The following is a 25919-nucleotide window of genomic DNA, read 5'->3' as shown; positions in this document are numbered from 1 at the left end:
ATTATATTTCTACGAAATAAAGATAAATAGTTACTAGAACTATTCCTCCTCCGAATCCAGTAAAAATAAAACCATAACTTTTGTTCATTATTTCGCAATTAGTTGCAACATCTACTGGAACAAGTACGACAAAACGACAATAATACTTCTGATAATTTATTCTTCGCTCATTTTTAAGAAAATTGACATGTTGCTAAGAAATTATTTTCAAAAATCAATGCAAACTATGATTAATACAAATAATATTGATATTGAAAGCTAGAAAAGATTAGAATTAAAGAAAATCAGAATTAAGTTGAGTTGAATAAAAAATAGAAGTAAAAAAAAAGAATGGAGAAATCAGTTGCGAAGAAGCTAAAGATTAGATAGAATAGTATAAATTAAGAGATAGGTGGCTAGTATAGAATATATATGTAGGATAGTATAGAATATATCTCTTGTCATACAAATTCTTTTAAATCAACGTAAACTACACTTATTACAAATAAAATATATAGTAAAAATACCCATACACTTCACCCAATCATCTTCACTTGATTTGTATATAATTCTTGTATGTTCCAATTAGCCACAAGGTTTTGTCCAACTAAAAAGTTCAATTAAACCCAGATGTATTTTTTACTATTTAGCTATTACAATAATTGTTACACATTATCAAAGATTGATAAATTTGAACCGAAATGAAATATATAATTTCATAACCGAAATTTTATGCTAGTACATTTTATATTACATGTTAAAGATAACGGACTTGCACACTTCTGTATGTTGCGTCGACCTGCAGGACAGTATACTTTTACAATTGAGAAAGAAATATTTTCATATGGTTAAAAATTCTATTAAAAAACGCCTGTTACTACGAATCTCTGTAACAATAAGCCCTAGCTCCACTATAATGTTGTACCAACTTAATTTTTTTTCAATAATTTGAAGTTTAGAAGGTTGATGCTATGTTATTATTGATCTAAGCGACATTTTAAACATTACATTTGTACAGAGGCCTGCAAAAGCATTTCGATTAGGTTTCATTTAAAATATCATTACTTATTTGACTCTACTACGACTATCAGATAGACACTAAAAATACATAAAATACGAGTTCATATAATACACAAATTAGTGGTGTATGGCATCGTGCCTTAAGGCAAATTGCTGGAACTTCCCGTTACGTAACGAAATATTCGAAGAATATTGAATTATATAAACTGAATTACAAAGTTAAACTTATTTGAAGTATACGTGTGCTTTAGAATTTTAACCAGAATTAGAATTAAAATCTGAATTATTTTCGATGTACAAAAAAGCATTTTTTTGAAAAAAAAAAATTTGAAATGAAAAATATGTTTTTTTCCAAAAGCAAGTGTTTTGTCAACACAAGCAGTTTTTTTGAATCATTCAAATTGGATGCTTAATTCTCTCAAAAACTGCAATTTTTTGTACATTTAGCTCTGTATCTTCGAAATGGCTGGACCTGCTTTTACCAAAAACTAATCACCACTTCTCCCAATCATTATAAATTCAATCTTTTTTGGATCATTCAAATCGGATACTCCGTTCTCTCAAAAACTCTACCATTCTCTATTCTCTATTTACTGCACTCTTTGCTCCGTATCTTCGTAACGGCTGGACCTGCCTTTGCCAAAAACTAATCAGCACGTCTCTCTATCAATAAAGAAGAAATATCTACGAAAAATTGCGGACACACAAAACACACACACATATCCATTTTTCTGTGGTGCACCAAAATGTTCAGACACCTCTGAAACGTGAAGAGATGCAAAAATTTTCATTTTCGATTGGCCCATTACTATAATATACCCTGCGGGAAGTTAAATATATGTAGAATATTTAAAAAATATTTATTCACCAATTAGGTGAGGTTTTATATTAAAAATAAAACGTCTATTATAATAAATTTTTAAATAAAATAAATAAATAAAGTTAATTTTTTATGTTGACAGGAACTCTAATGTACGATAATAGGTATAAATATATATTTGCTTTGAAAATCTATTAATGGTATTAATTTAAGTGTATAGATAAATTAAACGAAGTGAGTACCATTATGTACTCTACAGCTATAGCGTTATATTGTTTGAATCATCATTTATTTATTTGTTTATTCATGAGTAAGCCGTAATTAATAACAAAGAATTTTATTTCATGTCTGAAGAATCAATATTAACATTAGTCTATAAAAATATTTACTTTTAATGAACCGTCTAACTGAAAATCTCGCCTTCGGATAATAGTAATTTATTTACACTTTACCTTTATAATTAAAATTGATTAGGCGCCAAATATTTTTCATTCATATCTCACGAAACGCCGTTATGTTCTCCGTCGTACAAACATGATACAAAATGCAGTTGTTCTTTACGCTCCGCCTCGGAGGCATTTACACCGAACTACCAGAACGTCGTTAAAACGTGAAATGTTTTCATAACTATATTATTATTTGTATAAAAGCACTTAAGAAAACAAACATGGTACGCTTCTTTTATGAAATTTACTAGCAACACGGTTTCTTTGCAACTCATTTGCACTCATTATTACTTCATGCCATGGTTAAAATTTTCTATTCAATTATTATTATATAATATGTAGTTAATCTTCATAAAGGTTGTTTTGAATATCTATTTACGGTAGATGTAGGAAATTTGTTCACCAGCTTGTCTTAAGAATGGAATAGTTTTTGTGTTTTTGTAAAATATCGTCACATCTCTTGTGACTGGTTAAAGACAACGTCTCCTTCTGAGACAACGTCTTCTTATGAGATTCAAGAAAAATTCCAATGATTTTTATCAAACTAGTAGTTATTTGCCAGGAGCTATCCAAAAATGTTTGTCATTTTGAATTTTTTCTTAATTGTTATATTAATTAATATGCATTTATCAGGTGAAGTGTATTTATTTTAATAGTTCATAATGTATTTCTACCAAGATCTTGTCATTATTTTGAAATATTATCAACTGCAATCAAAACTTGAAAAGTTTATAAGCTTGTTTAAAACCGCTGTTAGGGCTTTAGAACACAACCCAACGATTGGCCAATATCTTTTTGATGAAATTATTAATAAAATAACTCTAACATTGATGATTTTTATTGGATACAGCAATGCCGTCTAAGGACTATTCTTACTTGGAAACATTAGTACTTGACATTAGGATTAACAAGGCGGGTATCGAATTTAGAAAATATGATTTAATCAGATGATATCTACAACCACTGATCCGCATAGAAAATGAAAATTATTGAAACTCTCCTTCTATAACTCAGGTTGTTGGGTTATAATTTAACCCTTGTAGCTGTATTAAACACTGATTTATTTTGTATTTGCATTAAATCACTGATTTGTCACTAATAACAAGTTATACTGAAAGAAGATATATATGTATATATTTATTATTTATTATACATGTTGTTTCGCGGACTTTACTTTTAGAAGTGAACAATTAGTTTCATCAAACACTTCTTTACCCCCTCTACCAGAGGTAGCAACCTATCCGTGTAAAAGCTCAATGCCATGAAGATTGTCAATTTAACTTCAGTTATACAGTTTGTTTATTTTTGTTAGAATTATTAATTTATTTCCTTATTTGGATATCTAAATGCACATCAACAGTACAAGATGTTCTTCCTATTGACATTTTTTCTCAATTGTAATAGTTGCTCCATTTATGTTTCTAATGCATGTAACTTCATTAGATTATTTTACTTCTTTTATTGTTCGTCTGAAAACGTCCTACGAATCTATTGATAAAAAGATTCTTGTTATGATAATTTATGAATTAAGTAAGTGGATTATATCAGCGGCATATCTTATGCATTTATTTCATCTAAATTATTGACGAGCATCTACTTACACATCTGATTATTTAGGGCAATGGAATCATTTCATAGTTTAATACAATGACTTCGTATCACGATATAGAATCTTTGAAGAAGATTTTATCCGCATTTCATTAACTTTGCATTCGATATTCGTTTTATGAATAATAATCATTTTAGATTTATCTAGACAGGAGAAAGGAATATGAGAGAAATTTTGCTTGGAGGCAATTTTGGTGCATAGTTTATAATTGCGTGGGAGTATGGGTCTACGCTTTTAAAGCGCTCGCTCATTAAATAACAATAACATTTTAAAATTTATTAAAGAAAGTTTCTTTTTTAGTTAAAACTAAATCTTAGAAAATATGATTAATGAATTAATTTTATTCTTAAAATTACACTTTTGGAATATTTTTTATGGAAATGATGTTGTAATTATATATTAGGATTAGCATTTTTAATTTTTTTTCATATAAGCAATTTCAAAAACGTACACACACACACACACACACACACATATATATATATATATATATATATATAAGGTTGTCAAATATCTCCCTTCCGCCTTTTTGTATTATTATTAAACCAAGAGCAAAAATGCGGAAGGGAGATATTTGACAACCTAATATATATAATATATAAATGTATGTTTTATTGTTTAGCAAAGGAAATGCGCTTACGCACATAGACTAGGTCTTTTGTCCGAGTATGTCGGGCTCTGTATCACCTAGGTATAATACCGACTAAACCTTCGCTTCTTTATTTCTTGCCCCTCCTCCCCACGAAAACCGCTGTTAGACATTACTTCATGGGGGGAGGCTCTAGAATTTTTACTCCTAATTAATTAGTCCCATTCGCTCTTCTTCTTCTCGAAGATCGCAAATCATTTCATGCAGTCTCAATTGTCAGCATAACTTCTACATTGTTTACATGTATGTTTTTAAATATTTAAAAATTGCTCATAAAAACCAAGAGTTGGATAAAATCACTGTGCTTGTTGACTGTCAAACAACAATGGTAAATCGAGCATATCTTTTGAATTGATCGATACAACAATAATTCTCTTAAGTATGACGGCAAATAAATTATCTGTTCAATTCCAATCTTTTAGTATCGATTATTCTCTCTGGGTCGGAATTGCAATGTATTGACATAACACAATTTAAATAGAATATTAATGTTATTTAATTATATACGTAAGTAATAGATTATTACAATTTACAGGTTCAATAATTGAATTTTAAATGAATATAGAGTATATCACGACATTCACTTATCTTCGCGTGCAAATCGCTTTGCGAATATTGTTATTGGCATTGTTTAATTTAGTTTAATGTAGTTATTATACTAATTCGACACATATTTTTTCCAGTGGCGTCGTAACTGATGTCTCTATAATTATAAATAAATATTACATTAAAGTATTGTTATTATAAACGTTTTTTTTTTTTATTAATTTTATTATTTTTATATTATCTTGGCATCTTGCTACTTTCTTATTGCCATATTGATGTAATTTACTCCTATATTCAAAAACAAATAATTTTGATAACTTTGTTAAAAAATTCGACAAATACATCATTTAAAATAAAAACATTAAATTTAGAATTAAAAATTTTTAAACAAAATTGATAATTGTATACTTTTTTTTGTATAATTATAGGTGTGCACTTGTAGGAAAATTATGAGTTTATAAGGGCAAAAAATATATTTCGTATAGCGCAATAAAGCTAAAGTTAAAATAATTCAAATTATATTTTACGCTGAAAAATATGTTTTGGAAATCGGTATTATCAATTTGTCTATTTAGTCTGCGATCTGGGCTTGATTTATTTTTTAAGGATAATTGAAGCAAACAAATAAATATAAAAATTATTTTTTTATTATCTATAAGATATAGTGTTAAATCACACATAATAACAAAAGAAAATAATAATTACAGAAATAAAGAAAAAGAGAAAATAATAATAAATAAATAAATAAAAATAAATTATAAATAAAGAAAAATAAATAAATAAAAAATACAAAAAAAACAAATTGTAATAATTGCTCGAATAAGCAATTGACAATGGAAAACAATGAAAAATAATATAATAATATAATAGATATAAAATTTTCTTCTGATTTGAATAGTAATCAGAACTATATATGCTCTATAAGCTCTTGAAAAGCATGTTATTAGTCAGTTGACCATTATGACCATCTATCTGATAAGATAAATTTTAGATTATTGTTCCAATACTTAGGGATATATTGCAGAAATACCCTTGTAAGCCTTTATTCACTTTATATTATATTTTAGTTATCTAATATCATGTGAAAACTAATATCAATTATATGATATAAAATTTGTTGAAGTTGGTATTAAATCTGGGACGTGCGGTTGTACAAAAAAATAAATATTGCCAACAAACAGTATTTCACTTTTTTTTTTAAATGTTAGTTTGAGCATAAAAGGTTTATGATTTAAACTTCAATATTCTGTTCCGTTTCTTAATAGAATTTATTAAAACTCTCCTTCGATAATTTATGTGTTGGATTATAATTTAACCCTTTGTAGCTGTGGACTGTATTAACTGTATTAACACTGATTTGTTTGTATATTATGTATTTGTTGCAGTTTTTATTACAATCAATGATTTGTCACTAAGTTATAACGAAAGAAGATATATTTATTATTTATTATTTATTATACATGTTGTTAAGCGGACTTTACTTTTAGAAGTGAACAACTAGTTCAATTAACACACTCCGTTACTCCCTCTACCAGGGGTAGAAACCATCCCGTGTAAAGCTTAATGCCCTGAAGGTTGTCACCTTCATGGCCAATATAATAAAACGAAAATACGTCCGAACATTATTAGTATTTTTATTTCGCAGTTCAATATTGCCTCCACAATTTCATAATTAATGTTTTAGAGATGATAATGTGATAGAGATTCATGTTTATGTGAAGAATAAATTTGGATAAAATTATATTTATACAAAAAAGTTACAAGACATTTTTTGAAGATACTTGAAATAAGTTCACGTAAATTGTTCCTATATTTTTTAGAAAATTATTTTCAAAAAACGTAACGACACCATATCGAAATTCACTAGTTTTTTTTATCGACAGTGATTTCTATATAAAATACACTATGATCTATAATATTGAAACGTGAAAGCTAATTTTATCGATTTCGAAAATATCGAACTATAATTATTAATTACGCCTTTAAAAATGAAATTCTTAAGAGTGACACTTCGTATAGAAAATGTATTGACATGAAAAAGACCGCGAGCCCGGTCTTGTGGGTGTTGGCACACAATTCACCTGTATGTCCAAACACTTGACGGCTGCTGTGCTAATGGATTCAACAAACGGAATAAATATTTCATAATATGAATATATTAAATGTGTGCTCTCTTAATTTTTATGAATATTTCCTGGTTATGTACGAGTATATGCGGGCTGTTGTATAATCATGTATACTTATAATTATACCTATCATAGCTTTTAAATAATCCCATTGGATATTTTATAATATACGAAATAAGGAGAAAGATATTTTGAGATGGAGCATTTAGACATAAAATAATAGTAGTATATTTTTTTAAAGATACAATTGCAATCTGCTTTTCTTATAGCACAAACATAAGAGTAACTTAGTAATAAAAAAAAGAGTGCGCGTAAGGTTCACACGCAATTGAAGTAAAACTTTTTTGCTATTCCATAAGATGGCATTTATGTTAGAAATAAATACATCATATAACAAATTTGAATGATGTTCATTAGTAATATGGTAACACTCGTGATGCACACATTTTTTTAATGTCATTCACTATACATATTTATACATAATAAATTACAAACTATATATTTATGATAGCATTGAAATTTTTAATAATAATTGAAAACAATAATGTAATTAAAGGCATACTTCAAATATGACATGATCGGTTTTGCCATTGTAATCACCAATTAGGACTTGAACCTTCATTAGAGAAATCAAGTAATTGCTGATTAATAAATTTTATAATATTTATTCAACAGTGGATTTTGTTGAACAACGCCTAAATATATATTGTTTTCACAATTTCACTCATCATATAATTGTGTCTGAAGAACTTCATGTAATAAAATTGACATGCATTCATTGACCGCTTGTATTTTTTTTACTTTTTCGCTGACGATACAATCTCATTTTTTAGGTAGCTGTAATATCTGTCTTGCCTAAAAACATATTTTCCATTTCAATAACTTCAAAAATTTATAGAAACTTCGAATAATATAGAAATTATTTCAATATACTTATATTTCGTACATGGCGTAAATGTTGCATTAGTTTTATTATTTTCATTATAAATATTTACGGGGGATTTGAATTGAAGCAATTAAATTGTGAAAACCAAACCAATTATATAACAAATAATACATATCAAACAAACAAACTATGTTGTGACTATGTTCAGTTAAACTCCCAGCTATTGCTGTTTTTCAAAAACTTGTCACCTGGTTCTTTTTACTCCATGGGTGGGCAAATAGGTCCTTATTTTTGATTTTGAAGGAATTTTACGAAATTATCACTACATTATTCAAGTTATGCAAAATATGAATTTCATGGATCTATATTTTACATAGATAACATTGTATATTACCTTGATGTGGTATTTCATAAAAAATATTTATCAGCAGAGTTGAAATAACAATTTATTTATCTCTTGTGAAATTGCTTTTCTTGACTTACTTTCCTTTTTTATTCCCTGTTTTTTATTGAATTTATTTTACTCCTTTGCCAGGGTAAAGATTATGTTGGTTCTTTTTACCAACGCCCTCCTCCCCCCAAACAATTATTTTATCAATGTATACAAAAATGATACTCCCCCCCCCCAAAAAAAAACAGTTCATTGAACATGTATATAAGTAATATAGCACTTTATTCTGTAAGATTTTGAAATTCATATGCTATGCATGAAACGATCAAATAAATATGTGAAATTTTGCACATAGCAGTTATAATTTTTTATTACCATCTAACTGGTTGAAATAGCTAAAATTATCAGTTAACACAAAGACTTGATAATGATGATCTAACACAATAATTTAGTATTTAATATAATCTTAGTTGTTGGGTGTACCAATAAGTGCTTGTAGTATATTAAGTCATAATACATGACTTAGTTTTTCTTTTTAGGCTTCATAGAGACTGGACTTTTTTTAGGCTCATCAGGTCGAAGGTTATTCAACGTGTGCAACACCGATAATTCTGGATGATTCTAGAATGTTTAAATTATATGATTTAGTATATTTTTTGAGCTTGATTGGTATATTTGATTATTTTTTTATCATTAACAGTCGACATAATTAAACAATTTTTACATAGTTACACTGTTTTCAATGAATTATAAATTAATAATTATTATGTTTTATTGTTTATAAAACTTACTTACTGTTAGTAATATGATTTTTATAACTTTTTTTTTGAAGATCGCAGTTATTTTGAATTGACTTATTATATTTGTTATTTGAAGTATACTTAGGTTATAAATTTCAATCATTTAGAAAAAGAAAACAATTTTAGAAAATTTTGACAAAGTAGATATATTGAATTTATACAATCTCTTTTTAATTATCAACATTTTCGAAACTAAATTCAATTAGTAATTTAGTTTTCTAGGTGTATATATGGTTTTTAATCAGTTAAACGGATCTTGAGATTTTTAATCAAAAAATATGATTTTTTATCAATTCCACTACCAGAAAATTATCTAGATCAAATCTGAACAACTTTTATTTATTTAAAATGAAAAATATTTATATCAATACCTTTTTTCTGGGGATGAGCTGTCCCTCGCAATTTAGGGTCCATTCGTCCCAATTTATGGTATGTGCGTCCAGGAATATTAAGTATAAATAACGAATTGTCTGGAAAAAGACAATGTTGCAAAGGTTACAAGAATATTCAAGAACTAACTAAAATAATACGAAAAAATGTCGTTGTAGTTTGACCAATGACATGATAAATCATAGAACCTTACTTCTTGCAATATCGACAAGATATTACTTTATGTATAATATATGCTGTTTTTTAAATTCATGCACAATCGAGTCGACATTTTATAAAATGTGCGTATATGAATTTTCATAAATGTGTATAATATAAATAAAGTAAATTTTTTGAATAAAGTGCACCAAACAAATATTTGTAGACGTAGTTTACCCATTCGAAACCAATTGCACACCGTGTGTGCAATAATAATAATGAACAATTATTAGTTATTCTGAGTGATATAGTCGTCAAAATAAGATTTTTATGAATTAATAGTATTAGTAAGTAATTAATAGTATTGGTTTTAATGTATAATTAATGTTTGGAAATAATGTATAATTATTTTAAGATAAGTGTCGTGTTTCCTAAAAATGTATTTACAAATTGTATTTTCTTTTTTGTCACTGAGTTACTTTATTACCTTCAGACATTTTTCTAAAAATTTATTTCTTGTTTATATTATTTTCTTTATTATTCAACATATTTTTTTCACTTTTTACTATTTCTTAAAAATAACTTTGCATTATTGAAAGCAACATAACGATTTTATATTCTCTAATTTTTTAAAATAAATGTTCATCAATCCTAATGATGTATTTTTATTTTACCTTACACTGCACACGTGGTATTCAATCTGCTCACAGTAAAAATTTTCTAAGGAGCGAGATGTACACATTATGTGCAATTATCTTATTTATGCAAATTTTCTTACAAATTGGGTGATTTCCGTAGTAAACATTTTTTTTATTAAAAATGAACAATATAAACAAAAAAATTTGCTTCTGGGCGCCGCGTTCGAAAAAAATCGCCGTCTCGAAAAGGTTAATACTTGTGCAAGACTTCTTAGAAAATGAGTAAAAATTGATTCCCTCATCTTCTACTTACTGCACACATTTTACCACCCCACATCGAATTATAAATTAAAATAAATGATTATTTCTATAATTTAATTATAATTAAACCATTTCAAAAAGTTATCATCTGATTTTATGGAATTATGAGTTACCTTCATGATATGTCGAGCCTCCTGGTATGACCAATCTAAACCTTGTGCTTGACGGTGTTTTACAACATTTTTCAAATTGTCAATTATAATACGGCAATACTCCTTATATTTATTCTCCGATGTTGCCCTGTATACGTAGAAATAGGATTGCGCCAAAATAGCATCTCGCTGTATTGCATTTGGGGCAGGTTTTTCCATTACTGAAATACACATTTATCATGAAATATCGTCACAAAACTTCAAATGAAAAATAATTAATTTATATGTTCATCTCTGATAAACAACGCCATAGTTGTTTAAATGGTATATGTATTTCTTTGGTTCTACTGCTTGAACATGTTTTGTAAGCTTAATTCAAAAATTTTGTCTTGTCATAGCTAAAGTAATTTTACTTGAGTTCGATTTTTGTATAAAATAATTTGAATTAGTATATTGGCACAGTAACAAATAGTATTTAAATGTCAATTTCATAATAAATTTGCGACTATTACCTTGTTGCGGAATTATTGTTTTACTAGAATCTTTTATACGTCCTTGGCACACATGAAGATTTTTGTAGTTTGTAGATACAAATTTATTACTAGTGTGGTAAATTTTATTTTTTAGGATTTTTTGTAATCCTGGATGAATTGTCAAGTTTACCCATTAACTTATCGCTATCCCCGAATATTTTTTAAAAATTAGTCACCAGATCTTCAGCTTTTTTTTAAATATAGTTACGTATAATACATATTCTAAAAGCAATCTTGCTTGAAAAATATTATTGCAGTGTTTTAATTTATTTCTTACATTTGCACATGATTTCTTTTAAATTAATGATGTGCTGTTATTATTGAAATTTTAATGGTAATTTGAAACAAAACATATTGTTTAAACTTTTATCTATTACCTTTTCCATTTGCATTTGCATTTTCTTTCTTATAAAAAATAAAAGTTATAAATATTCTATACTTTCAGGTCTAAGTAGTCTATAGTCATAAAATAAGTAAACCAAAAATATTTAAATTTTCTATTATAAAACTTAATGAAATGAATTTATAATTTGGCGCGAAAATTTATCTTTTTATAATTTTGCAAGCGTCTCGTATAATCGTCAAGAGTAAATAAGGAAGAGAAGTTTTTTTCATTGGCTTCATAAGCCGTACATTGTCCCACGAACTTATTGAATTATCTTATCCTAATTATTGGATATATTTTTGAAAAAATGAATACATACAATAAAATCAATAAAGAGAAAAAAATGGCCAGAATGAGAAACGTATAGGATATTTAATGCAATATATAGATATGTACTCCACTCAAAATAGCATTCAAGTAAGAGTAAGGAATAATAGAGCTGATAATTACTACAGATGTTAAATAAGCTATCGCAAATGAAAATGTCAGAAGTTTCTATTAATCTAACCTCTGAGATTTTTGTCAAGGTCAAAGCTATAAAATTATAGTTTTCACATTTTTTGCGGAAACCATAAGAAATTTCCAAATAATTTGTTAGGCAAATTTGTTTATTGTTGTCATGTCAGGTGACAGCAACAGTTTATCTTCTATGTTATTTTGCCATTAGTTACTGGTACATTTATCATTTCATTCATAATGGCTTATTTAACATCTGTATCAATTTTCAGCTCTATGTGAATTTTTCCTAATTCGAGGCTATTTGGGCTTTAATTTGACCGGGGCAAGAATGAAGTAAACGTGTCTCAGAGTAGAGAGGAAAATAATGTTTTTCTCTGCAAGTGAAGTGTTCCTAAGAAGTTCCAAATTACGCGGGACTGCAGACGCAATAAATAAATTATAGATTTTCCAAATATAATTACTGACATTAAATGTATAAACAAGTTTAATACATTAATTTCATCTTAGTGACCCAGGTTTTCTTCGCTCTATGAACCCAAATATGAAATCTAATACATTATGAACGATCACGATCTTCATATCATAATCGACACTCGCCGCTACTCCGTTTCGTTTCGCTTTTAAATACGATTTTCTCTTATTACAAGTAGCATTTATTTTCTGTTCATCTCTGCACGACTATTGTGAGAGCACGAGGTGTGTTGGAAAAGTAAATGCGATTTCAATTTTCCTCGAGAATTTCCAATTCAATTTTAGTCTTATTAAAAAAGACCGCAAGAGCAACTGTAGTTGCTTCTAGAAATATAGGCCTCAAAGATGGGGTATAACACGGACAAGTGGTCTCCAGATGAATTAAGTTATAAAGGAGAAAATATTGTTGGTAAGAAAAATACAGGGTTTTGGCAGAACATGATTTTGAATTGACTAAACCGCTTCTGAAGAATTGAATGTATCTCATTTTTTTTTTTAATAATTTTTATTTCAATACCTTTTTGTACTTCACCATATAATTTACAAATTTCTTTAGTGGACATTTAGCAAACAATCACGAGTAGAAGTGATCAGTATTAATTCTTCTTTAAATAAAAAATATAATTCAAAAAGATATAAGTACAAAAGATGAAACATAGATATTGAAATTAAATTTTTATACCAAGGAGAGTAGTAGTGGTGTGAGTCCTTTAGGAAAGTTAACTGCCAAATAGTTCTCGGCTAATTGAGAACATTTAACCACACAAATTGCTCTCACGATAAAAAAAAATAACTAGTGGGGCGCATGGCATCGTGCCTTAATGCAAATTGCTGGAACTTACCGTAACAAAAATTGTTTTTTTAAAACGATTAACATTTTTGAAAAAAATTGACTTCGAAAAAATTAGATATTTGAGAAACTAAAAATTTGACAAAAAATTACTTTTTAAAAAAAATATTTTTTTTTAAAATTTTTTTTTTGAACAAAAAAGTTTTCTTTATTTTGACTTTATTTTTCAAAGCAATCGTACCGCTTTAACTGCATAGAGACGAGATGTCAAAGCGCGTAAGCGCCGCGTCGCCGTCTAACGGATAAACATTGGTACGGAACCCATATGAATGTAAACATAATTTATAATTATTGTTATAATCTCTATAATATATCTAATAATTTGATGTGCATATGTCTAATGATCATTTTTAACCGCCAAATGGCATTTTTTTTTACTTTTTTTATTAGATCTCCGAAACCGCTAGACCTGCCTTCATAAAAATTTGATCATAATTTTTTATCTTGTCAATACAAGTAAAATTTCGGCATTTTTTGCCCCGTATCTTCGGAACTGCTGGACCTGCCTTCGCCAAAAACTAATCAGCACGTCTCCTTATCAGTACGAATCGAATGTTTTTTTGAATTATTTAAATCGGTTGATCGGTGTTCCCGAAATCGTCGACAAAAATTTGTATCCGCACACACAGGCACACACGCACACACACATACACACACTAAGGTTTCTAAGGTTTGCCAAAATATTCAGAAACCTTTGAAACGTAAAGCTATATGAACATTTTCATTTTCGATTTTTTTGCGATTACTATAACTTGCCCTACGGTAAGTAAAAAAAATGGTATATGAAGAGGCATATATTTAAAAATCTTTTGTTGTAAATAAACGCTTACCCAAAGTGCTACAAATACTTGTCTAGAAAAAAATAGGCGTTCTACAAATTAAATAATTTGGCTTTGGTTCAACCAAAGTGTTGATTTATGATTTCTCATCTTTAAATATAGTTTATTTAAGAGTATAGGCATAACTTACCACCCTGTTTATTGATGTAGTATAGGTCGGTAAACCCTGCTTCATAAGAATACAAAATCATCTCGGCTACATCTGTGAACATGCTTTTTTTTGCTTCCATGCTCAACAAGGCATAAAATGTTATCAAATCAGCAGCTAAAATATTATATATATAAATTTAAATTTCTGAATAAAATGTTTAAATATGTATGCATTTGAATAAAGTATGTATTAACAAATTGACAATTTATTCGCCAAAATTCTATAAAAGACAAATGTTTCTTTTGCTTTTATACTTGGTAATAATTTATTATTTAGGTTGTAGGCAATAGTTTTTGATAAGTTAATTCAATACTTTTCAATAATATTATTTTTTATATAAAAGAACTCTGTCTTAAATTAGTTACATATTTCGGTATTTCGAGAAATACGAATTATCTTTGACAAGGGAAGAAAATTAACTTATAGATCTACTAATTTATGGACTTAATGATCTCTTACATTTTGATCTTGCCCATTAACAAATCACTGACATCTATTGAAATTTGTCACGAATGTTAAAGATCCTTCTTCTTATAAATTAACATATGCATGATAATTTATGAGAAATTGCCAGAGAAAGGCATACAAAGCGTCATGCATACAATGTTAGGATAATTAAGTAATTGTGATTTATTCGCTTGAAAGTAAACATATCAGAATAACATGATTCTCCACAAGACTTACAATTAGTAGGTTTATTATAATCAGCAGTTTTCACATATTTGTAGTGTGTCTTTCCATACAAATTTTTATATTTGCATAAATGTACATAACGTTTATTAAATAAAACGGATGAATTTTTAATATTTGCAGAATGGAAATTATATATGCATATATGCACAAATTAGTAGATTTTGTACTAACCCAAATAGAAAGCAGAAATATGCCGAAATTATTAGTTTTTTTTTTCAAATTATTTGAGGATGCTTCACATATTCAATGTTAAGCATCAGGAGTTGGTAATTGGCATTTCAAAACTATATTTTGGTATTTAGAAGTTTTGTAATATTGTAATATGCTATTTGTTCAAAATATTCTACCATATATAAAGTTAATCAAGCGGGTCGGGGGTTCAATCCCCGTCACGAACAACCCTGATATCAAGCAGTAGCGATATCAATTTTCACTTGGGAATTGCGATCTTCAATATGTTCTTTCTGAGCATTGCTGCACCAAATTAAATAATAGGTCTAAATAAGAAATAAAATATGGATTGAACCGTTGGTTGTAAACCATCTAAAAATACGATGTAAGGTGTATAATAATTTATTTTTATAACTAGTGGGGTGTATGGCATCGTGACTTAAGGCATATTGCTGGAACTTTCCGTACCGTAACGAAATGTCCGAGGAATATTGAATGTTTTCAGATTGATTATTATAAACATTGTAACATTGTCTAATATTTATAAGAGTTATATGAACTGAATTGCAAAGTCGAAATTATTTGTTTAAAGTATATTAGAACTTTAGTCAGAATTAAAAATAAAATCTGAATTATTTTCGACAAAAAAAATTTTTTTCTGAAAAAAAATTTTGAAACAATTTTTTCTTTCCAAAGCCAATTATTTTGTTAAAACAAGCAGAAAGTTTTTTGAATCGTTTAAATCGGACGCTTAGTTCCCTCAAAAACAGCCATTTTTGCACATTTAGCTCTGTATTTTCGAAATCGCTGGGCCTATCTTTGCCAAAAACTAACAACCACTTCTCCCAATCATTACTAATCGAATGTTTTTTTAGATCATTCAAATTGGATGCTCCGTTCTCTCAAAAACTCGATTTCTATTTTCTGCATTCTTTGCTCTTTACTCCGTAAATGCTGGACCTGCCTTTGCCAAAAACTAATCAGCACATCTCCATATCAATAGGAATCGAATGTTTTTTAAACCATTCAAATCTGTTAATCCGTGCGCCCGAAAACGTGACCGAAAAATTGTATATATATACATACACACACACATCAATTTTTTCTGAGATATGCCAAAATGTTCAGAAACCTTCGAAACGTCGAGAAATGCAAAAATTTTCAATTTCGATTTTTGGACGATTACAATAACTTACCCTACGGGAAGTTAAAAATTACGTTTTTCGAATTTACTTAAATTCTATCTATCCAACACCCAAAATAATTTTTAGCAGTAGCATATGGCGAATTAGTCAGACGTTTTAGATGTATTTAAATTCTCCAGTTTAGAAATCGTTAGCATAAGAACAATATATATTAATTATTAATGTCATAATCTAATTCAGATGTGTGAATATTTACTTAGGTGCCATATATATGCGTGCAGCACGCTCTTTTAAATATTCACATGTGTCTGCATGTAATTAATTTACAAACAAATGCAAACTAGCTATTTTTCACAGCTAAATCCTAATTACTATTCTTCATACTTATTGTTGGCTTTGAAAAATAGGTTAAGCAAATTGTAATTGCAAAGTGGTTGAAGCAAAATATTTATCTTTACAATTGAGATTAGTTTGCAGATCTTCATCAGTTATTTACCTGTATCTGCATTGCTTGATGTAATGTTTCTTTGTACTACTGACAGAAGTATTTAACGGCACAGGAAACAAAAATCTCAAAGCTTAAACATACGGTATCTAAGAAGTTATCGTTAAGGTAAAAATTTGTTTCTGAAAAGTTTATTTTTCAAACTAAAAAACCTTTATTTTAAAATTTCTCGCCCGTAGGTAAGCTGTTAAGAGCGACGGGACTTGTTTCAGAGGTCCCGGGTTCAATACCCACTTCGAGCAGCCTGTTGTCAGGCAACATTGACAATAATTTTCACTTGGAAAAATAGATAGCAATATGTTGCCAAGTGAAAATAGCCCTCACCCGGAATTGCTGCACCATTAAAAATATTCGCCCTATTACAAAAATTGTAATAATTAATATATCAAACAGAGATGTGACAACTGATTGGGTTGCCATCTGTCAAACAGACTAGTATTAAGTCAAAATCAGCACAACAGCCTATAGGACTATTAGGTTCTGATTGCTGTTCAAAAATAATTAAAAAAAAAAAAAAAATTAAAAAAAAAATTTAAATTATTCGTTTTTTCGAGAAGTTTGTTTTCATAAAAAAATTCGATTCGCTAATTTTATGTTTTCTCGACGTTTCAAGCCATTCTTAATCGACTGAGACCAACTTTGGAAAAAGTATGCGTGTGTGTGTATGTGACCAGATTCGTAAATCGGCATTTTCTTTTTGATACGATCGGCTGAGCCGTTTTTTTTCATAATTAGCAGAAAAGTGAAATATTTTTTGTCCACATTTTAGCCTGAAATTCTGAATCGATTTTAAAAATTCAAAAACTATTCGAAAAATATTATTTGGGATTTAATTCGAAATCGCAATGTTTAGATTTAATTGAAAGTGATAACTTTATTTTTGAAATAAACAGTTGAAAAATGTATCTAAATATCTGAATTTAAATTTGGATTGATTTTGGATTGGTCATTTCTTACACATTTCGGGAAGTTCATGCAACTTTCCTTAAGGCAAAATGCCACTTTCAACTTTCTTGTCGCAGCAAGAGTAAAAAAATATTGTAATAGCATTTGTAGTTACCTTCGTTTGAAGTAACATAGTTTACTAAAAACATAATGAATCACATTATAAATTATAGGAACTTTTTCAATTATTTGTTGAAAATTCGGATTTAATTTTTCTTTAATGATAATATCGTTTTCATTAATGCAAAATCGTATTACTTATGCTATTTTACCTTTAGCCTTTTCGAAACCTTGTTGCAAAGTTTTGAATAACTTATATGTTGTGTATCTCGTTGGCGAAGAATTAATCAACTGGCGGTGGAAGCAACTACCTAGTGGGCAAACTCCCCGTCTGTAATCCTTATTTTCAATATGAAAAATATTCGGAATTTCTATTTCATCACGGTTACGGAGCACAATCTTTCGAATTGTCTCCTGAAAAGGAATAATTATTGCCAAGATTATCTGAATTAATTTATATATATATATATATATATATATATATATATATATTCCCGAATCCGAAATAATAATCTTATTACATTATTAACTACATTGAATATTATTACAGCTTAATTTAAAACTGCATCTAGCAAAATATTAAAACTAGTAGGTGCATTATTCATGCGGTTTTCTGAATAAATTATCAGCACCTCTCTTAAGCTAGCAAGACCAAATTAGCAAAATCGATCCTGTCCTTTGGTATTATTAACTTCCCGTAGGGCAAGTTATAGTAATCGCAAAAAAATCGAAAATGAAAATATTTATATATCTTTACGTTTCAGAGGTTTCTGAACATTTTGGCATACCTTAGAAAAAATGGATGTATGTGTGTGTGTGTGTGTGTGTGTGTGTGTATGTATGTATGTATGTATGTATGTATGTATGTATGTGTGTGTATGTATGTGCGGATACAAATTTTCGTCGACGATTTCGGGAACACGGATTAACCGATTTGAATAATTCAAAAAACATTCGATTCGTATTGATAAGGAGACGTGCTGATTAGTTTTTGGCAAAGGCAGGTCCAGCCGTTCCAAAGATACGGGGCAAAAAGTGCCAAAAACGGTACCTCCGTTTTTAAGAGAACGGAGCGTCCGATTTGAATAATTCAAAAAACATTTTACTTGTATTGACAAGATGTAGAACTGATCAAATTTTCATGAAGGCAGGTCTAGCGGTTTCGGAGATCTAATGAAAAAAGTAAAAAAAAATGCCATTCGGCGGTTAAAAATGATCATTAGACATATGCACATCAAATTGTCAGATATTTTATAGAGATTTCAACAATAAGTATATTTTTTTTTTACATTTCTGTGGGTTCCGTACCAATGTTTACGCGTTAGACGGCGGCGCGGCACTAGCGAGCTTTGACATTTCGTCTCTATGCAGTTCAAGCAGTGCAGTGCAAGTGAAAAAAAGTTCAGAATTTTCAAAATATGTCAAAATGAAGAAAACATTTTTTTTCAAAATTTTTTTTTGTTTTCAAAAAAAAAATTTTTTCTCAAAAAAAAATTTTTCTTCAAATAAATTTTTTTTTTTTCCAAAAAAAGTATTTTTTTGTCAAATTTATAGTTTCTCAAAAATCTATTTTTTTCGAAGTAAAATTTTTTCAAAAATGTTAATCGGTTTTTAAAAAAATAATAATTTTTGTACGGGAAGTTCCAGCAATTTGCCTTAAGGCACGATGCCCTAATTGCCTTAAGACAGAATTCCACTTACAGCTAGTTTACTACCTATTTTTTTACTAATTTGTACCACAAAAAAAATTGTACCACGCGCCGTTTAAAAAACACACGTGGCGTGCTAACTTTAATATTAAGCTAGCAAGACCACTTTTGTTTTAGAAGCAAAAATATAAAATAAAATGGAAATTGATTAATTCGAATTTGTACTAATTCACCAAAATTAAACCAAAAAAATCGAAAATAGTTAATAAAATCGGTACCCCATGACTGGCCGGACCGCCCTAATATAGGTATAAAGTGCAGAGAAAAAGCCTGTATTGAAGTAAAAATAAAGAACAAAATAATCTTTGATAATAATATTATAAAATAACAAATTTTTATAGAAATTACTACCATCGTCTTGCCCCAAATCATCTCCAAAATAATGTTAAGGCATTTAGTACGGGAAAAATTAAATTAGACTAGAATAATCATATTATATTATTATATAAGCGATATAATATTTAGTTTTGAATTACTTATTTTGTACCCCTGCCCTTACGTCTCTAATCATCTCCAAATTGTACTTACGCCCAGATTGAGTCTGCAAGTTTTGAGAATGGAGAAAAATAAACTTAAAGAGCAGTTTAAAATTAGAAATATCAGATTTCGTAACTCTGTTCTTATGTCTCCAATCATCTCCAAATTGTACAAAATGTACAAAACATCTCATATAAGGGCAGTTCGGTCGTCATGGGGTACCGATTTTAGTAGGCATTTTCGATTTTTTTTGGTTTAATTTTGGTGGTACAAATTAGCACGAATCCGAATTAATCAATTTTCGTTTAATTTTATTTATTTTGTTCTAAAACAAAAAGTGGGCTTGCTAGCTTAATTTTAAATGTAGCAGCGCCACGTGTTTTTTTTAAACAGGCGGCATGTAGTACATTTTTTTTGTGGTACAAATTAGTACAAAATAAGTACTAAAATAATACAACAGGTCCGGTCCGATTTTGCTAACTTAGTCTTGCTAGCTTAAGAGATCTTATATAGAAATTTGTCATTGAAAGTTAGAAGAAAGTAAATATTTTCAAAAGGCCTTATTATATTAGAATTAAATATACCAAAAATGTATAATTCTTTCCAATATACCAACCGCCAAATATACCAAATATCCAATATACTAACCGCGGTTTCGCAATACTTGTCATTTTTTGAAAGCCGACTCAGATAACAGAATTCCATATGAATTCCTCCAAAGTTTTCTAAATGAGAAATATCTTCGTTCCGGTCGACGAATTCAACAAAATTTTCATATGGGTTGATTAAAGGAAAGGGAATTCCCGTAAAGCTCTCAAATGCTGGATACATCCCATCCATCAATTCTGTGATTTTATCTCTGTATAATTTCAATTCTGTTGTATTGGCTGTTTTCCATGAACCTGAAAAATACGCTTCTTTATAGTTTAATTTAATATAAGAATCTATTTATTAAACATAAAATTCAGTTTTTCGTACCGTGATATAATGCAGGATAAAATAAATATATACTATTTACGGGAATTTTACTATTCACTGGATTTTGCAAGTGTTACAATGCACTAAAACACAACATTGTATATAGATTATTGAAATAATTTTTCTGAAGTTCTATTTGAGTGCCAAAAAATACAAAGTCCTGTTTCTTATGGAACGTACATTAATTACGTGATCCATGTTTTTTTTAATTTTTCGACCCCACGTCCAACTTTTTTATTTTATGGAATTTAAAAAAAATAATATTTTCTTTCTGAATAAAAAAATAAAAACGTGAATTTTAACTATACCTTCTCCACGTTATATTTCATTATTTTTTGTCAAATACCCCCCACCCCTTTAAGCTTCACGCGATTAATGGACGCTTTCTTAAAAAAAAAAATTATTTTTGCGCAAAATAGAAACTAAAATAATTTATTTTATCTTCAGGTTTACTTTATTTTTTAACATTGAAGCCCGTGAATAAACATGCATTGATGTTTTTCTAATTCTTAAAAAGAGATTGTGAATAAGCATTATAAATTATGGATATACTTAAGAGCATACTTTTTTTTTTGGTTTATTTATTATATATTTTATTTTGGATTAAAAAATTATGAAAAAAAATAAAACATTGACAGTAATATTTTTTTATGATATCAGGTAATTGAATACACAAATTCGAGATAAAAATAAGTTTCTGGCTATGCAATTTTCTGATCTATTAATATCACAATATCTTGAATAAAATCATTAAATAATTATTATCATATTTTATCAGAATATGTGATGACAGAATGTACTTTTTTATTCAATTTTGATAATTTTTCAAGTTTTTACGTTTTCAAGCTGATTTATATCTATTTATAGTACACCTAAGTCTGTTTTTACACGGAGATTGGTTCCAGAAGAAACCGTGTAAAAAAAGACATTGATCTTATACAAAAATGGGTGATTTGTTCCTAATCTCTAAAACCTATTAAAATGAGTGAAATACAAGAATTTTTAAGAACAAGAATTCATGTTTATTTTATTAAATCAAATATATAATGCTTAGTGCTTTTCACATTTGCTTTGACCAGTAAAAATTGTTTGTACGCGCTAAAGGGGAATTCACTTAAATCTTTAAGCTAGTGTTCGCAAACTATCGATACTATCGATGGTTTCAGACTTTTTTCCTTCGTAAATACTTTTTTGTGTTATGAACATAATTCGCAAAAATTAAATTTGACAAAAAAAATTTAAGTACATAAAATTTCAAATCGTTCTAAATGGAATAAAATCGTGTAAAAAAATTAAAAATATTCAATTTTCAAACCGTGTTATTTCAAAACCGTGTACAAAAAGACCGTGTAAAAACAGACTTAGGTGTAGTCTATTTTCACAATGCTATAGCAAATTTTTTATATAAACAAACACTATGTAAATACCAAAATAACGTTATATATGGGAGGCGAAATAAATAATCGATTTTGATTTTATTAAAATACAAGTACAATTTTATTAAAACTATATAAAGAATACACATTATTTTTTAAATTGCATCAAGCAAAATTAAAATATAATTTAAAAACTTTTGAAGAGAGATGATTTAGTTTAATTATGATCTAATCTAATTTTTAATTCTAACGATATGACTTTCAGTTTAACTCAATGTTCGAATCGCATTTTGAGTGTCATTTCGTCATTTACATTAGATTTTATTTTTGTAATATTAGATTAAATTTTATATGCAACTTTCACATACTGCTATTTATATTTAAATACAGATGTCACATTTGTCTGTTTTGTTGTATTTTGCAACAGAAATTACACCTTCAATTAATACTGTGGTCAATGAGAGGAAAATGATTGAATGATCTATTCACACATAACATTCTGAGAACAGGTTTTATAAATTCTGACTAAAGATTTTATTTTCTTGAAATAAAGTAATGTAATAATTTATAATTTTTAATTTACTTCCAGTAGGGCAAGTTATGTTAATCGCAAAAAAATCGTAAATGAAAATTTTTATTTATCTTTACGTTTCAGAGGTTTCTGAACATTTTTGCATACCTTAGAAAAAAAAAGTGTGTTTATGTGTGTGCGTGTGCGGATATAAATTTTTGTCCACAATTTGGGGAACGTGGACCAACCGATTTGAGTAATTCAAAAAATATTCGATTCGTATTGATAAGGAGACGTGCTGATTAGTTTTTGGCACAGGCAGGTCTAGCCGTTACGAAGATACGGAGCAAAAAGTGCCAAAAATGGTAACTCAGTTTTTAGGAGAACGGAGCATCCGATTTTAATAATTCAAAAAACATTTTACTTATATTGACAAGATGAAGAACTGATTAAATTTTTGGGAAGGCAGGTCTAGCGGTTCCGGAGATCTAGTAAGAAAAGTAAAAGAAATTCCATTTTGAGGTCGAAAATGATCATTAAACATACGCACATCAAATTATCAGATACTTTATGGAGATTTTAATAATGTGTATCAATTTTGTTTGGGTTTCGTAACATTGTTTGCCCATTAGATAGTGACGCGGCGCTTACGCGCTTCGATATTGCGTCTCTATGCAGCTAAAGCAGTGGTATTGCTTTGAAAAAAAGTTCAACAGTTCCAAAATATTTCAAAATAAAAAAAATCATTTTTTTCCAAAAAAGTCATTTTTTTTTCAAAAATTTCTCAAGAATCTAATTTTTTCAAAGTTTAAAACTAATTTAATTTTAAAACTAATTTTAAAAAAATTTAATTTTTGTTACGGGAAGTTCCAGAAATTTGTCTTAAGGCACATTGCCATACACCACTAGTTTTGAAATTTACTTATAAATAGAAATCATATCATAACTTCAACATAAATAAATATTTTATATCTTACTAGAAACGGCGTAGACTGATAGAAGTGATCCTAACGTGCAACGCATAGTTTCTCCAACCTGCACCAGTTCATCAACCACCAAATTAATCCTTTCTAACCACATTCTGGTTTCATAAAAATGGTCATCTCGAGCCGATATGAGGTTTTGTAAACTTAGGGTATCTGTTAACAAGCACATGAACTCTTGTTTGGTGTACTGGGAAACGATCCTGTAAAACACATAAAATTATAAATATACATAATCAAGAAGCATTGATGAAATCTTTGCCATAAAATTCAATATTGTTTAAAAATATTCTGCTTTTTTAACAAAATTTGCAAAGTGTAGTAGATATTATTTTTCATAATTAAAGAGGTATTCTAGTCCAGATTCTGGTCTGGAGGCATGAATTTCATGTGATTTTTTAAAAGTCGTAAAAAAGGCAAACAATCTTTTTACTGTTATTAATTAATGTTTCCAAAATATAAATAAACATGAAATTTTTCTGGCTGGTGATGGAGTGAGGGGTCTCAAAAACTTGGCACCTGACCATACCCATAGTTTAAGCTCTCCAAATAATAGGAAAAAAATATGTATAAATTATTAATTCAGAATTAAGCTAATTTTTATTTACAAAATAGCGACTGATTGAAAATTATACATATTTTTAACTTCCCGTAGGGCAAGTTATAGTAATCGCAAAAAAATCGAAAATGAAAATATTTATATATCTTTACGTTTCAGAGGTTTCTGAACATTTTGGCATACCTTAGAAAAAATGGATGTATGTGTGTGTGTGTGTGTGTGTGTGTGTATGTATGTATGTATGTATGTATGTATGTATGTATGTGTGTGTATGTATGTGCGGATACAAATTTTCGTCGACGATTTCGGGAACACGGATTAACCGATTTGAATAATTCAAAAAACATTCGATTCGTATTGATAAGGAGACGTGCTGATTAGTTTTTGGCAAAGGCAGGTCCAGCCGTTCCAAAGATACGGGGCAAAAAGTGCCAAAAACGGTACCTCCGTTTTTAAGAGAACGGAGCGTCCGATTTGAATAATTCAAAAAACATTTTACTTGTATTGACAAGATGTAGAACTGATCAAATTTTCATGAAGGCAGGTCTAGCGGTTTCGGAGATCTAATGAAAAAAGTAAAAAAAAATGCCATTCGGCGGTTAAAAATGATCATTAGACATATGCACATCAAATTGTCAGATATTTTATAGAGATTTCAACAATAAGTATATTTTTTTTTTACATTTCTGTGGGTTCCGTACCAATGTTTACGCGTTAGACGGCGGCGCGGCACTAGCGAGCTTTGACATTTCGTCTCTATGCAGTTCAAGCAGTGCAGTGCAAGTGAAAAAAAGTTCAGAATTTTCAAAATATGTCAAAATGAAGAAAACATTTTTTTTCAAAATTTTTTTTTGTTTTCAAAAAAAAAATTTTTTCTCAAAAAAAAATTTTTCTTCAAATAAATTTTTTTTTTTTCAAAAAAAAGTATTTTTTTGTCAAATTTATAGTTTCTCAAAAATCTATTTTTTTCGAAGTAAAATTTTTTCAAAAATGTTAATCGGTTTTTAAAAAAATAATAATTTTTGTACGGGAAGTTCCAGCAATTTGCCTTAAGGCACGATGCCCTAATTGCCTTAAGACAGAATTCCACTTACAGCTAGTTTTTACTTTTTTTGATATTCTCGATTTTTTTTAAAATAATTATAATCGGAATTTTGGGATGAGTGCATTCATACTGAAGGAAACGTCTATAAAAAAGTTTTAAGTAAATCAGTTTAGTAAAAGTAGAGAAAACGTGGGTATTGTATTGAAAGACAGTTTAAAAAAAC

General features: G+C 28.5%; 2 protein-coding genes across 3 annotated transcripts in view; one reads left to right on the top strand and one right to left on the bottom strand.

The window, feature by feature from the left end:
- The window catches only part of LOC113378449, a 610291-nt gene that overhangs the window by 44942 nt on the left and 539430 nt on the right, over positions 1-25919 (top strand). The window lies entirely within an intron of this gene.
- Positions 8995-24625, bottom strand: LOC113374848. Its single transcript, XM_026614812.1, has 7 exons — positions 24612-24625; positions 24087-24295; positions 20893-21146; positions 18271-18472; positions 14519-14653; positions 10873-11072; positions 8995-9093 (listed from the first exon to the last, which is right to left on the bottom strand). The coding sequence occupies exons 1-7, from the start codon at positions 24623-24625 to the stop codon at positions 8995-8997; spliced, it is 1113 nt and encodes a 370-aa protein (XP_026470597.1).

Source organism: Ctenocephalides felis, unplaced genomic scaffold, assembly GCF_003426905.1.
Source record: "Ctenocephalides felis isolate EL2017-DRISC unplaced genomic scaffold, ASM342690v1 CF-g0.4_SCAFFOLD_01886, whole genome shotgun sequence".
NCBI classification, from domain to species: Eukaryota; Metazoa; Arthropoda; class Insecta; order Siphonaptera; family Pulicidae; genus Ctenocephalides; species Ctenocephalides felis.
Note: the sequence above shows the minus strand (reverse complement) of the source record. Positions and strands in the feature narration are given on the sequence as shown.